Source organism: Vombatus ursinus, unplaced genomic scaffold (genome assembly GCF_900497805.2).
Source record: "Vombatus ursinus unplaced genomic scaffold, bare-nosed wombat genome assembly UNPS02014794.1, whole genome shotgun sequence".
In the NCBI taxonomy this organism is placed as follows: domain Eukaryota; kingdom Metazoa; phylum Chordata; class Mammalia; order Diprotodontia; family Vombatidae; genus Vombatus; species Vombatus ursinus.
Window position 1 is genome coordinate 17,323,062 of NW_020954572.1, and position 14,558 is coordinate 17,337,619.

The 14,558-nt window shown below is 34.9% G+C and overlaps 1 protein-coding gene across 3 annotated transcripts in view; it reads right to left on the reverse strand.

The window, feature by feature from the left end:
• CTDSPL2 (CTD small phosphatase like 2) overlaps positions 1–14,558 on the reverse strand; it is a 100,505-nt gene that overhangs the window by 20,403 nt on the left and 65,544 nt on the right. For 2 of the 3 annotated variants that reach the window (XM_027870074.1, XM_027870073.1), the window contains 4 exons: positions 12,867–13,016; positions 6,803–7,018; positions 2,332–2,410; positions 2,013–2,124 (listed from right to left, as the gene is read on the reverse strand). In XM_027870074.1, the coding sequence (XP_027725875.1) occupies positions 2,013–2,124; positions 2,332–2,410; positions 6,803–7,018; positions 12,867–13,016 (557 nt within the window). The remainder of the gene's footprint in view (positions 1–2,012; positions 2,125–2,331; positions 2,411–6,802; positions 7,019–12,866; positions 13,017–14,558) is intronic. The other variant, XM_027870075.1, reaches the window with a different exon arrangement.

A 14,558-nucleotide genomic window follows, 5' to 3' on the forward strand; every position in this document is an offset into this window, starting at 1 on the left:
GCGTGCATGTGGAATTGTATGTAACTGAGTAAACGACAAATAAATTCTAGATGTGTACAGTAAAGAGGGGAAAAGAGCAATGGACCAAAAGTCAGGAGACCTTGGGCTCTACCACTAAGTACTTAGCTGTGGAATCTTGGGTAAATCATTTTTTGGGCCTCAGTTTCCCCATCTTTAAAATAGCGGGAAAAGGGAAGAATGGAAGGCATTGAACTAAATGTTTCAAAAATCTCTTCCAATTCTATGGCTATGTAAAGTTAAGGAGTCAAAGTACACTCATAACAATCTTGGTTCTTAATTCCTTTCTGGTCACTGAGAGGAAAAAGGAAGGGTTTAGTAACCATTAATTTTAAGATATGAAAATTTTCTTTTTTTTTTTTTAGTTCAACTCTGAATAAGGAAAATAAGATTTTTTTCACTCCTAGTAAGATGCTATAGGGCTTTTTTAATAGACAAAAATCAGAGAAAATTGTCTAATGACCTAGGACTAAATGAATTCTAACACTAATGTCTACCTTTTTGACTACACACTAGAGTAGTTGGTATATGCTTATTAATTTAAAATAACTCTACAAAGCAAAAAGTCAGGGTTATTTGCTTAGGCTCTTAAACTTTTCCTCTCCTCTAGAATCAAATCATGAACCAAACTTGTTGCTTCTTCAACCACAACATAGCTGAATTACATCCATTCTTCTCTCTCACCTTCCACAAAAACAGTGAATTACTAAGCACAAGTATTTTAATAAGCTAAAGTCTTCTCCCCACCACCTAAACAATACAATTCAAAATACTGTAACTGCCAACTTTGTTGTTATGATAAATGATAAATCCTCACCATCAAATCACCTTACAGCTTCTACCTTCCAAGAAATCTTGAACTATCTTGAATCATGTCATTTTAAAACTCTCCATACCTTCTTAGCTCTGTTATTCCTACCTTCCCATTTGACCTCCACATTACATTCTAGTGAAATAATAATTACTTGGTGTACATTAATCTTTCCAGTCATTGGACCTCCTCACTCTATCCCCTTCTTTTAACACAATTACCTACAACAAATTCTATTTCATGTCTAATTAGTCATCTTCAAAACCTTAATCCATTCGGATGCTTTCTGCAAGCCCCTATAACCTGAGATATGGCAAAAGAAAGTAAGAATAAAACCATTTGCCAAATTCTGAAATCCAGACTATTCTCACTAAAAAGGAAATAGAAAAAAATGTTTTTCCTATGGATGGAGTCTGCACAAGGGCTAAGGAATGTCTTTTCCATTATGGAGCGCATCAGACATGCTGCGACTTTTTAATAGTCAAACAAACAAAAGCATTCCCAATATACTGTATTTTTTTGGGGGGAGGGAGGTATTTTCCACATAGAAGAGATAGGTGAATGCAATGTCTTTATGAAAACAAGAATTGATCAAAAGCAATAGTGTGTTTGGGCTAAATATTTGTGAGCTTTTTAAAGCTTTCTTCCTATAAAAAAACAAATTAAGTTTTTATTCATATTAAGAGAACATATGAAGTGTAAGTCATGGTAATGGGGTCATGTTCTGGGCCTCTATTATTAAACTCTTGGTAATACAAGTTTCCTGGCATTCAACACTACTTAAAAATAAGCACAGTGAGATGGGTATAATCTTACATAATGAGCTTTACTAAGATAAGTTCTATATGGTTCTTGCAAGGAAAGATGATCCTCCCCAAAAGGAAAGAAATCTGACATCTAAGAATCGTGGTTAAAATGAAAAGAACTTAAAATTTGGGTGGATGGAAAAAACTGGGTTCTAGGAATAGGATTAAGCCCTGATAAGAGAAGAGAGAAGAAATAAATATCTGAATGTCATAAAGTCAAGACTCCTGCATTATTGCACATTTACATAAAAATTTTTCAGTACATTGATAATATACTTTATATAGACGTGTCCCTTATTTTGGGAAGTATTTTCACTTTAAGAATACCAAATCAATGATCCTTTCAATCTCTGTTCCTCTATAAATTATATACTCACCAAGTCTAGCACTAGGGAAAATTCTGGTGTACTTCTTGTTTTCAAAGGAAGAGCTGGCTTCCTATTTAGTTGTTCCTCTGTCAATGGGGGAACATGCTTGATAAAATAATAGCTACAAGAAAAAAGTATACATCAATATTCTATTTGTGCTCATTTTAAAATTACTAACTAAAGTTTATGCTTAATTGAAACACAGTATATTAATCTAAGAAGGAATACAAGCTGAAAGACAACTGACCCAGTAGATCCAGAAGGAGCTTTGATGCTTTAGCAAAATCACTTACACTTACAGGTCAATAGTAAAATCACTTATACTTACGGGTCAAATACTTCCCAATCTTCTTCATAGGTTGCTTCTGCATGGGCTGATGAATATCCACTATCTGGAGACACAGGTGCTAAAATTCAGTAAAGTAAAACAAAACATTTTACTCAATCTTTAAAAGCTTCAATAAAGTAAGCTTTTTACTGCTTTGGCACTTCTACATATAAAGTCCTGAATCATTTTTAACTCTTAAGAGCTTAATTTTTAAGTATGAGAAACAGTCTGTAAACACTTTAAAACAAATTAAATAGTATATTCTTATTTCAGATACCATGACATGAACAATATTTAATAACCAATCTGGCAGTCGTTCTTAGGATGGACTGGAGATCAAGTAGAGAGCCTGGGATCAAAGAGGGCCACCTGAGAGACTATTTACAACTGAAGTGATGGCAGCCTGGATGTAGACAGTAAAAATAGGAATGGACAGGAAAGGATAGATATAGGCCTTTCAAAGGAGGACTAACTAGTAAGAGTTAGTTGATAGTTTTTTCCCCTCCCCTTTTCTTCATAAGGGGAAAGATGGGCATAAAAATGAATAGTTCAATTTTGGATAAACTGATAGTTCATAATATTAAATGTAAACTCATTGTTATAAATAGAAACTATTCCATACCAGATATATACTACTGCCTTACTTAGCTGTGTGAATAAGTTTTTTAATTCAATTGTGAGAAAGAAAATCATTAAGTATCAAGTTAGTCTTACACTTGCATTAAGTCCAAAATCAAATAATCTCAAACTACATTAATCTTTTAAAAATTTTATTTTTAGTTTTCAACATTCACTTTTATAAGACTTTGAATTCTAAATCCCCCTCCCCAAGATAGCAAGCAATCTGATATGTACAATCATATTAAACATAAGAAAACTACATTAATAAGAAATTGTCACTTGACGGTTTTGCAAACCTAAGACAACAACATGGAGTCACTGGGTCCCTCTCACTGAATATGATGTCATAATTCTGATTACTTCAGTAAGAACTACTTACATTTTAAGGTATAAGGTTATCTTCACCCAAGGGACACCATCCTGGGAAGCAGGTTTCCACTTGGGAACCAGCTTATCTCCCCTTTTTGTCCCCTATCTTAAAGCCAAAGTTACAATCCTGTCTCAACTTCAATAAAACTGCTGGAAGCCACTACCTAAAACTTTGGGTTTGGTTTACTCTTTAAGGTTTTGCATGCTGTTTTCCTCCTCCCTAAAGCTAGCAAAGCCCTTCAGCTTAATTCTGGATTCCCTGCACTCCTTTATCTAAACTCTTACAGTTTTAGGTGCAAATTCCTTTCCCTTGATATGTACTCCTGATTCATATCAATCCCATACCTCTCCCAAGTCCCAATCACCTATCTTTTGTCCACCCTTTTCACTGGAAGCCTGAATTCTATCCCACTATCAAAGAAGCAATTCATCTTACACTCCTACTTCCTCATACTGAAATGTGGCTTTTCTACAACACCACATTCTTCATTAATTCTCACAATGGCCATTGCTTCTCTCAATTTCTCTCAATTCACTTCAAGCTGAAGAGGTGTTGGCATATTTCCTTACAAAATTTTCACTGCCATTTTGAAACCCTTGTTCTACCACTCTCATCTAACCACCTCTCTTTTACCTGATACTAACTTTCTCCCAATCCTTATCACCTAATCTACAGACCTCTACTTCACTCATTTTCATTAACAATTTCAGAATCTGGCTTACCACCCTCTCCAGTCATCAACACTGACAACTTAATGTTCATGCTGATGACCATTATGATTCTTTGAACTCAATTCTACCAGTCATAACCTCCTGTCATTCCATTTCTCTCAAAATTTGAATCTTTGCTCTCATCATGACCTTCGGTTTTTCAAACCCTAGTCTCCCAGGCCATTCTTCTAACCTGGTTTCAATATCTCATCCTTTCTTTATAGCCTGACTATAATACAAATGGTCAGTTTTTTTTCATTGATATATATCTTTCTCTGGACCATTCGCTGTTCTTGTTTTGCTAAATCATCCTCCCATCATCTGGCTCTTCTCCATCAAAGTCTTTGTTCTCAAGCAGAGCTAAGCACTGGTAGAATTACAACTTGTATTAAGTTAGCCATCTCCTTTCCTATAGCTGCAAAGAATGCCATTCTCCTTGTCAGAGCTAACCACTCAACATGCTCTTGTTTTCCATTTCTTTTTTTCTTTCTTTCTTTTTTTTTTTGGTGAGGCAATCGGGATTAAGTGACTTGCCCAGGGTCACACAGCTAGTAAGTGTTATGTATCTGAGACTAGATTTGAACTCGGGTCTTTCTGACTCCTAGGCCAGAGTGCTATCTACTGCGCCACCTAGCTGCCCCCCTTGTTTTCCATTTCCAATCTCCTCTGGCACCCTGCTCCATCAATTATGCTCTTTGCGGCATCTTCACTCTCTTTCTCTGCTGGTTCTTTCCATCAACTTACAGAAATGCTAAGGTCAAGCAAACATCCCCTTGATCTTGCTATCCACTTCAAGCTAATGTCCTCTCTTGCCCTCCTTCACTTTCATGGCTAAATGTCTAGTTGGTGTAGTCAACATCTGCTACGTTTTACATTCTTACTACCTATTCAATATTCATCCCTCTATACAACCTGGTTTCCAGGACTGCCATTCTATTCAAAGAGTTTGAATATGGTCACTAGATACAAACTCTGATGGTCATTTCTCATTAAATGCAAAAACTAATGGATTTCTTCTCATTCTCTATCATCCTTGATCATTTTTTTTTTAGCACTTAAAAATGCTGACTTCTTTCCTTCTCAATATTCTCTTCTTTTGACTTTTTTTTTGGACTCTCTTCTAACTCTCTTGCTAAATCTCTCACTTATTATCTCACCTGGTTTCCTTCACTGATTTTCTGCATCTAGCTCACAAATGTGAACACTCCTTAAGCATCTTAAGCATTCTTCTCTCAAAACACTCTTCCTTGGCTTCAGTTACTATCTTTACAAGGATGACTCCTAAAACTTTATCTCCAACCAATCTTGAACTCTATGGTGCAACATTTTGAACTACCTTTAACTCATCAAACCTTAAGATGGGTTCCAATTTCATCTCTAATGCAGGACTAGAGGAGGTCTCTTCCATCTCTAGAGCTATGATCCTATGACATCTTTTTCTGAAAGCCTATATTTCTTCCTAAATTATACATTTATGCTGACTGCATTAACATTCTCCTAAGCTTAAAACCCTCAAGTCATTCTTGGCATTTTCTAACATTCAATCAATGGCCATACCTTGTCAGTTCCAACAATGCAATATCTTTTGCACCTGGGCCCCCTCCATTCACTTCTACTACTACCACTGCCTCTCATGTACTTTTGCATGTATAAAAGCAAGAGACTCCTACTGAGTGTCTGTCTCTAGGCACTCCATATCACCCTTCACACTCCATCAAACTAATTTCCCCTAATGCACAAATCTTATCACATCGCTTGCCTTGCTAAAAAACAACAACAAAAAACAAAAAACCCTTCAGTGGCTCTCCAATGTCTAGAAATAAAACAAACTCATTTGCATGATGTTCAAAATACTCCATGTTCTGGATCCAGTGGATTTTCCTAGCCTCAGTGGTACTATTCCCCTTTGTGAACTCTAAGCTCCAGCCAAACTAGGCTATCCCATGTTCTCCAGTTTATTCCAACCCTTTTCTATACCTTTGTAATCTCTTTTCCCCCATGCTTGAAATGGATTCTTCCTCCATGCCTTCTCTATCTGGTGACATACTTAAAGCTTCAAGTCCCAGAGCAGGTACTACTTCCTTCCAAAGTCTTTCTTGATTCCACAATTAGAAGTGATCTCACACCTCCTTTAATCACTTAGGCTATTTATTTCACTTTCTTATATACTCTGTAATCTCCTTATCCCCCAAGAGTTTTATAAAACTTAAAGTTAGAAAGGCCTTTAGAGAAAATGTAGCATGTCTATTACAACTCCTGTGGCCACACAATCTATATTCCTTAATGTCTCCATACTCCTGAAGCTGCAGGGACCTAGCAGATAGTCAAGGCCCTGGGAAGATTTATTAGTCTGGGAAGGATTTCCTTGCAGTCTCAGAGCCTTATTAGAAAAACTTTATTTAGCAATTTAAAGTACATTTGAAAATGGGTGCACTCCTACAGGCTCAGGTTGGTGCTATAGTTCATATACACTGAATAATTTTAAGAAGTGTTCACACGTAGACAAAATATATCTAAAAGTTCAGATGTATTAATTAGCAGGGTTGATTTTTATCACCATTTTTTAGCCAAGCATTAATTCTCAACTGATAAAAAGTTTTATAGATTAGTTACAACATGACTTTTAAAGTGATAATGTAAAATCTCCTTTTTGAATAAATTCCACTGAATTTCTTGGGAGAAAAAGTATATGCATTTACTTGTCTATTTTAAAGTTTATGTATAATTTATTTTCTTATAACTTATAGAGTTATTTAAAGGATGTCTTTACCTGTAAGAGGTGGTATATCACGATTAGTTGCTTCTTCCACTTCCTCTAAACCATTATTTATCGTAGGTCTTACTTGGACTGCTTGATTTGAATAAGTTGTTCCATTTGTTGATGTAGTTGTACTGGTAGTGATTTCATCTACCTGTTCCATATCAAGCTGTTTTACTATCTCTTCAGCTTCCACAGCTTGTCCGGGGGAATCTGATCCTGACGTTCCTGAAATTATGATTCAATATACTAAAAATCATTATTCTTAAAATTAAATTATCCTAAGGGATTACAATCTACTTTCTGGAAAAAAAAAATTGTGTGTGGGAGGGGCTGGATGGACACTGAAATATAAAATTTCACTGTTTCTGATAACAGGTTTGATAAATCCTTTCTTCAGAGAAAGTTCAATGTAACAGTTCAATGACTGAGCAATTTAAAAATACCTGTCAAAGAATCTTCAAGCGCTTAAAGAACGTTTTACTGGTGTCTTTTTTAAAAATTGTAGTCATTTCCTAATATTGCTCCCCCTCTGAATTCGAACACCCTTGTAACAAAGATGAGTGTTAAAACTGGTCGACTCATTTTCTGGGACCAATATTGATCATTGTAATTAATCTGTATTTATCTACATTTTAGTATTGCTTTCATATACATTAACTATAATGTATATTATACCAAGTCATATGTATATATGACTACTAAGTCACTGTATATATTTTAAGCACTTTAGAAGTACCCAGCAACATGGAAGAAACTGAAACAAAATAGAAATAAAAATTAAATAAAATAAATATAAATAAAAATAAATTAATTTCTATTGACTCAGTAAAGGAAATATAACATTTTAATCTGCTCAGTAAGTCAATTAGGTTGGCAAAATCATTTCTTCTTTTGAAATTTGTCCACATTCTTTTTTTTATTTTTTGGTAAGGCAATTGGGGTTAAGTGACCTGCCCAGGGTCACACAGCTAGTAAGTGTCTAGTGTCTGATCTGAGACCACATTTGAATTCAGGTCCTCCTGACTCCAGGGCCTGTGCTCTATCTAATATACCACCTAGCTGCCCCCACATTCTTTAATCATTTATCTATTATGAACTGGGATTTATATTTGTGAATACTTTGTGAATAATTGCTCTTTATATCTGTAATGTTAAACTCATCTATTTTGCCAAACTTTTTTTTCTAATTATATTATACAGAAATTTTAATTTTAATATAATAAGGCATTTCTACTTTGTCCTTGAAAGGTTATTCTATTAAATAAGTCATCTCCCCTATGTAATTGAGATACAATTTTTTGTTTTCTTCCATCATTCCCCAACTGATAAATGGCCAAAGGGTATTAACAGGCAGTTTTTTGATGAAGAAACCAAAAGTAGAAACAGTCATATAAAATGCTCTCAATCATTATTGATTAGAGAAATGCAAATTAAGACAACTTTGAGATATTATCTCACACCTAACAGATAGACTAAAATGGTAGAAGGGGAAAATGACAAATGTTGGAGGAGATGTGGAAAAATTGGGACATTAATACACTGTTGGTGGAACTGTGAACTGATCCAAACATTTTGGAGACAGAATGACAGCCAAAGAGTTAGGAAACTGTATATACACTTTTGACCCAGCAATTAGACTAGATTAGATCTGTTTTCCAAGGTGATCAGGGAAAAATGAAAAGAAACTATGTTCTGAAATATTTATAACAGCTCTTTTTGTGTTAGCAAAGAACTGGACATTAAGGGGATGCCCATCAATTGGGGAATGGCCAAACAAGTTGTGGTACATGATTGTTATGGAATACTACTTATACTGCTATAACAAATGATGACTGGTTGATTTTAGAAAAACATGGAAAGAATTGCATGAAATAATGAAAAGTGAAGTGAGCAGAACCAAGAGAATGTTGTATACAACAATGGCTATATTATTTGAAGAATAATTGTGAATAACAAAGTTATTCTGAGTACTATAAATACTCAAATCAATTATAAAGGACCTAGTTGTTATACACCTTCAGAAAAAGAACTGATTCACACAAGTATGCATAGTATGATTTTATACATGTTTATAAATCTGCATCAAATGGTGGCCTTCTCTATTGAGAAGTGGGCAAAGAATGAGGGAGATAGTTTGGAACTTAAAATTTAACAACAAAAATTTTTAAAAAAAGATGTAATAAAAAAATACTATCAGTCAAAAATTTCACTAATACATACCTTTAAAAATCAACTAACCAGCAATTATTTACTAGGTGGGTGATGTGTGTCTAGCACCATGCAAGGCTCTGTCAGGCAAACAAAAGTATAGATATGATCCCTGCCTTCAAGGAGTGTATCATTTAGATTGAGAGACAAAATTAACATTAATATCTTTATTATCTCATTTGGTGATCTCAGGTCCCAAGAGTTCAATCACCTCTACTTAGATGATTTCCAAATCTATATACCCAGCCCTAATCTTACTCTAAGCTCCAATCCTGCTTGCTGAGTGTCTTTTGGACATTTCAAAATCAACAGGCAAAATAAAAATCCTTACTTTTTGCCCCAAACCTCTTCTTCCCAAGTATCTTTTTATTATTGTGAGTACTACCACTCTCCCACTCAGACTCACAACCTTAATGTCACTCTCACACTCACCCTACACATCTTATCAGCTGCCAAATCTTATGTCTACTTTTACAATAACTCTTGAATTGTGCCCCTTCTCTCCACTCAGAGAGCCACCATCATGGTACAGATCTTTATCATCTCTTGTCTAAACTATTGCAATAGGCTAATTGGTGTCCTCACTTTAAGCCTTTCTCCACTCCACTGAGTAGTTGCCGAAGTGATTGTTCTAAAGGATGGATTTGACCGTATCACCTACTATTCAATAAATTCCAGGATCAAATAGGTTCCCTATTACTTTCAGCATCAAATAGAAAATCCTCTGTCATTTAAAGACCTTCTCAATTTTTGCCTTATCAGTCTTCTTCTACTTTATTCACTTTCACACACACTGTAAACCAGACACAATGGCTTACTTGTTACGTTCATGTAACACTCTAACTTCATACCTTTGCACTGGCTTTCCCTCTGTCTTTTCAAATTGTCTTATTCCTGGTTATTTCTTTAAGACTCAGTTCAAATCCCACATCTGTAGGAGGCCCTCTCTGCTCAGATTACCTGTCATCTTCTGAATATGTATTTTTTGTATATACATAGTTATTTATATGCTGTACTCCACAGTGCCTAACACATAGTAAGATAAATAATAATAAGTAATAAATAATTACTGACCAACAATAATAAGTAATAAATAATAATAAGTAATAAATATTTACTGACCAACAGACTGACATTACTAAACATTATGAAATCCAAGACAAGAAACAAGTTTTAGGGAATCAGGTACTATTTTTAAAAATCCTTCAAAATGAAAGGTATTCAGGACAGAAAGGAAGATCTGGGAAGTAACCAGTTGGTTAAGAAGATGGTGGTACATCCATTAAATGGTAAAAAAATAAAGCAACAAAATTTAATGTTGGCAGGGTTTTGGAGAAACAGGAATAATCACTCATTGCTGGTGGAATTGCAAACTAACAATCTTTTTGACAAATAAAAATTAAAATTAATTATACCTTCTAGCCCAATAATTCCACTATTAGAAATATCTTATGAGTGTTATTAAAAACAGCCCCAAAAAAATCTATTTAAAGATTGCAGTGACTGGTTTTAACTAGCATGTATTAAAAGCCTACTATGTGCTGAGGATTGTGCTAAGCACTGGGAATACAAAAGAAGGGGAAAAAAGCTCCTTCTTTCAAGAAACTCACAAGCTAACTGGGGAAAACAACATGCAAACAACAATGCCCTCCCCCCCCCAAAGGAAATTCAATATTTCAGTGTAAATAGTTAACAAAGCAAATTCAACTGCTTGGAGGAAAAAGAAGGTGGTTGAACTTGTGATATCAATGGTACAGGAAACTTTTGGATGAGCAAATTCTGTCTACCAGAGCAGGCTGGCATTTTTCTTCCAAGAAGAAGCTTAGAACACTGAGAAGTTAAGTGACTTGCCCTGAGTCACAATGACAGTATGTGTCAAAGATGGGTTTTGAACCCAAGTTTTCCTGGCTCCAAAACACACTCCCTTATCCACTGTTCAACACTGTCTCTTAATTACTTATACAGGTGTTTAACATTAAGTTTAATAATAAATAATTTTAAAATAATAATTTTGATATGTTTGAGTAGAGAAAAGCATCTTAAGTCAGATGAGAAAGATGTAAGAAAGTCCACACCATGCGAATAAAGGGAAGGGAAATGAAGCTAGGCATAGTAAAGAGATATGGCTGACTAGATCAGAGGATGGATATCGGACATACTAGATAAAGGTTACATAAAAGGTTGGTGGTCAGATTATCATTGCCAACAGTAAAGATTTGAGCACCAACCCAGAAAACTAGGTATAACAGTCTGAGTTTTATGCTGTAAGCAATAAGAAGCTATTTTCAAAAAGGTTCTAGTGCAGAGGATATAAACATGTTTAAAGCTGATTGTGGTTGGGCCATATGACCTCTAAGGTCATTTAAAATTCTCAATTATATAATTCTATGAATATTTTTGATTAGTAATGTTTTATCGCATAATCTGAGTGAAAATTATTTTAAAATAAAGCATCAATAAAATATCTTTAAAAATGTATAGAATAAAAAAGTGTAAAAGGATACATAAATAGATCAATTTTGTTACTACCTTGTTAAACTTTATATAACTACATATCTAAAAAAAAACCCCAAAACAAAAACCAAAATCCAACTGTATGTAGGGGCTGCTGGGTGGTACAGTAGATAGAGCACCAGCCTTGGAGTCAGTTCAAATCAGGCCTCAGAGGCTTACTAACTTGTGTGACCCTGGGCAAGTCACTTAACCTCGACTGTTTTTGTACATGTGGGGGGGGGGGGGGGGTTGTACAAACAACAAAAAAAGAAAACGTACACAACAAAGTTTACAATTCCTCATAAAATCCCTTTTCCTCTGTATCTAGAAAACCAATCAAAACAAAAACAAAAACATATAACCCATCCCACTTTTACACCTCAACTTTTTTGAACTGGCAAAGACTGCTTGTTTTCCTTTTGGAAGTTTTCTTAAAGCTGTACAAGTCAATTAAACTAGAAACAAATCTTCCTCGTGTTCCTTCCTTGGGAAGAGAATACTTTGCTGGGCACAAAGAATTGAATTATTTCTACTACAGGGAATACACTGGCTTTCTACTTGCGTAGCCAATGAGAATAACTTTCATATGACAAAATGGTAATTAGAAATACTGGCTGTATGGCAATATAGAAAGCAAGATGTTTCTTCTGGTAAAATTGTATATTACATAACTTTACTCTCTTTAGAAGTCATGAACATGCCCTCCTACTAGTCTGTCCTCTGAATATTTATGCCACTTTTTACTACCATGTTCTACCTTATGGTTGTCTCATAGTTATCGATCTCCCTGCTAGACCATGTTGTGTCAAAAGGAGGGATAACATGTCATTCTTATTTATATCCTTCGTGATGCCTAATACAATGCCTTACACACAGGAGACATTCATCATAAATTTATCCAATGAACACACTGGGATCAAATACACAGTATCTGTGTAGATAAACACAAAGTCAATGAAACCAATGTGCTCCAAAAGATCTGTTATTTTATCAATTTGGAAGTTGCCACCAACAACACAGATTGTAACTATCCATGCTGGTCTATCCTGTGCAACTTTGATCTGTGTTCTCTAATAAATTCACCTCAAGCTAATGTGCTAAAGGACTTCCTCGATTTCTTCTGATTTCATGAAGACACCAGGTAGAGCACTATGGGTGTCTGTCAAGCTTCCTTTTCAACATATGACCAGCCCACCTTTACTTTCTATCATAAAAAAGCCTTGATAACATTTTTTACTGCTGTTCTTATGTAATGTAAGTCACAAAACATGCAATTTAAAAAATCAAACATGCCTTAAAAGTATAAACTAGGGAAACCCCTTGAAAATATATACTTCCTTAATCCACACTATCTTTAATGGTTGATACTTACCATTTTTATTTGCTGGTGAGAAAAAGTTGAAGACAGGAGAAAAAATGGTCCCCAACAATGTAGTCCTCGGAGGACTCCCGGTAGCAGGATTATCTTCTAGTTTTCCATTTTGTTTTACATGTTGATTTGTCATTTCATAACTACCAGCTTCTGAGAAAAAGAAAAAACAAAGCTTCATAAACTATGCTGAAAATAAAATACTACCTTTCAAAAATGTACCCTAAATTATTCTTCTCTAAAATAACACAGGCAAAGGGCTCTGTGTAAAATGGGTCATTTAAAGTATTTCAGAGGGGCAGCTAGGTGGCGCAGTGGATAGAGGACCGGCCCTGAAGTCAGGAGGACCTGAGTTCAAATCTGACCTCAGCCCAAACACTTGACACATACTAGCTGTGTGACCCTGGGCAAGTCACTTAACCCCAATTGCCTATTAAAAAAATTTTTTTAAAAAGTGTTTCAGAACAACTCCTTAAAGAAATATTGGGACAAAATTCTAGGTAAAGTGAATAATCTGGAGGTATTTTTTTCTGTATATTTCAATGTTTGGATTTATTTTTCTTTATTTTTCTTCAAGTGAGGGTACATATACATTTAAAATTATTAATACAATAAAAATTTACCAAACATGCAACATATATAGGTGTTTAGCTTCTTAGTTCCTCTGGCTTCCTTCGGAACCAAATTCAAACCTAAGCAACAAGCCTTTCCCGGTTTTGCCTTTCTTTGTATCCCCAGCACTTACCCAGTGCCTGGAACATGGTAAGAGCTTTATGTTTTTTGATTATCAGCAATTTTAGCAAGCAAATAAACAAAAGCAAAAACAACTCAAATAATAAAACAAAAAAAACTCAAATAATATCACATATAAAGAATACATCTGATGCATATGACCTGAGACTCAGTTTGACAATAAAGTCATTTGCACACACATCACATATAAAGAACAAATAAAGAATCAGCATGACTTATGGGGCAAAATGGACTGGCCTAATAAGTTATAAATTAGCACAAGTGCACAGATTTGGGTTAGAAAATTTAATAATAAAGTAAAATCAAGTATGGAAGAACTTATAAAGTACTCATGATTAGTGCTTACTATTTCAACGGGTCCACTATGAGACAGAACTATATTCTTATTTCCCACTGGTTTCCTCGTCGTTTTAGTTCAATTTTTTTTTCCCCTTTCTTTTTTTTGTCTATGTTTTTTTCTCTTTTCTTTTTTTCCTCCCCTTCAGTTCCCACCAGCAAAAGACGTATAGCACTAATTTGTAAACTTCAAGGTACTATAAAAATGTTACTATGATTATTGTATTTTTAAAGCAAACCCTGGGGGTAAACAACATATCTCTAAGACAATAAGAGGGGCATAAGATGCATAAGCATCTATGGTCACTGTGGCCATGTGTTTTGCACTGAATGTCATCCCTTGTCTGTTGTAAAAATAACTGCACACTTGACAGAGGATAGCAGGTTTATTTGTTGCACGAACACACGTACACACATATACATACATCAGTGAACAAATTTTAGCTTCTACAAAAGTTTATGGATAACTTTTCAAATCCCCATTCAATAGGTCATTAAATTGCTTTCAATACATGAGGTATTTGTCCAAACAATAAAAAAAAACAGCAGCAGCAAATATGATAGAGCAGTGGTTCTCAAAGTGTGGTGCAGGGACCACTATAGGTC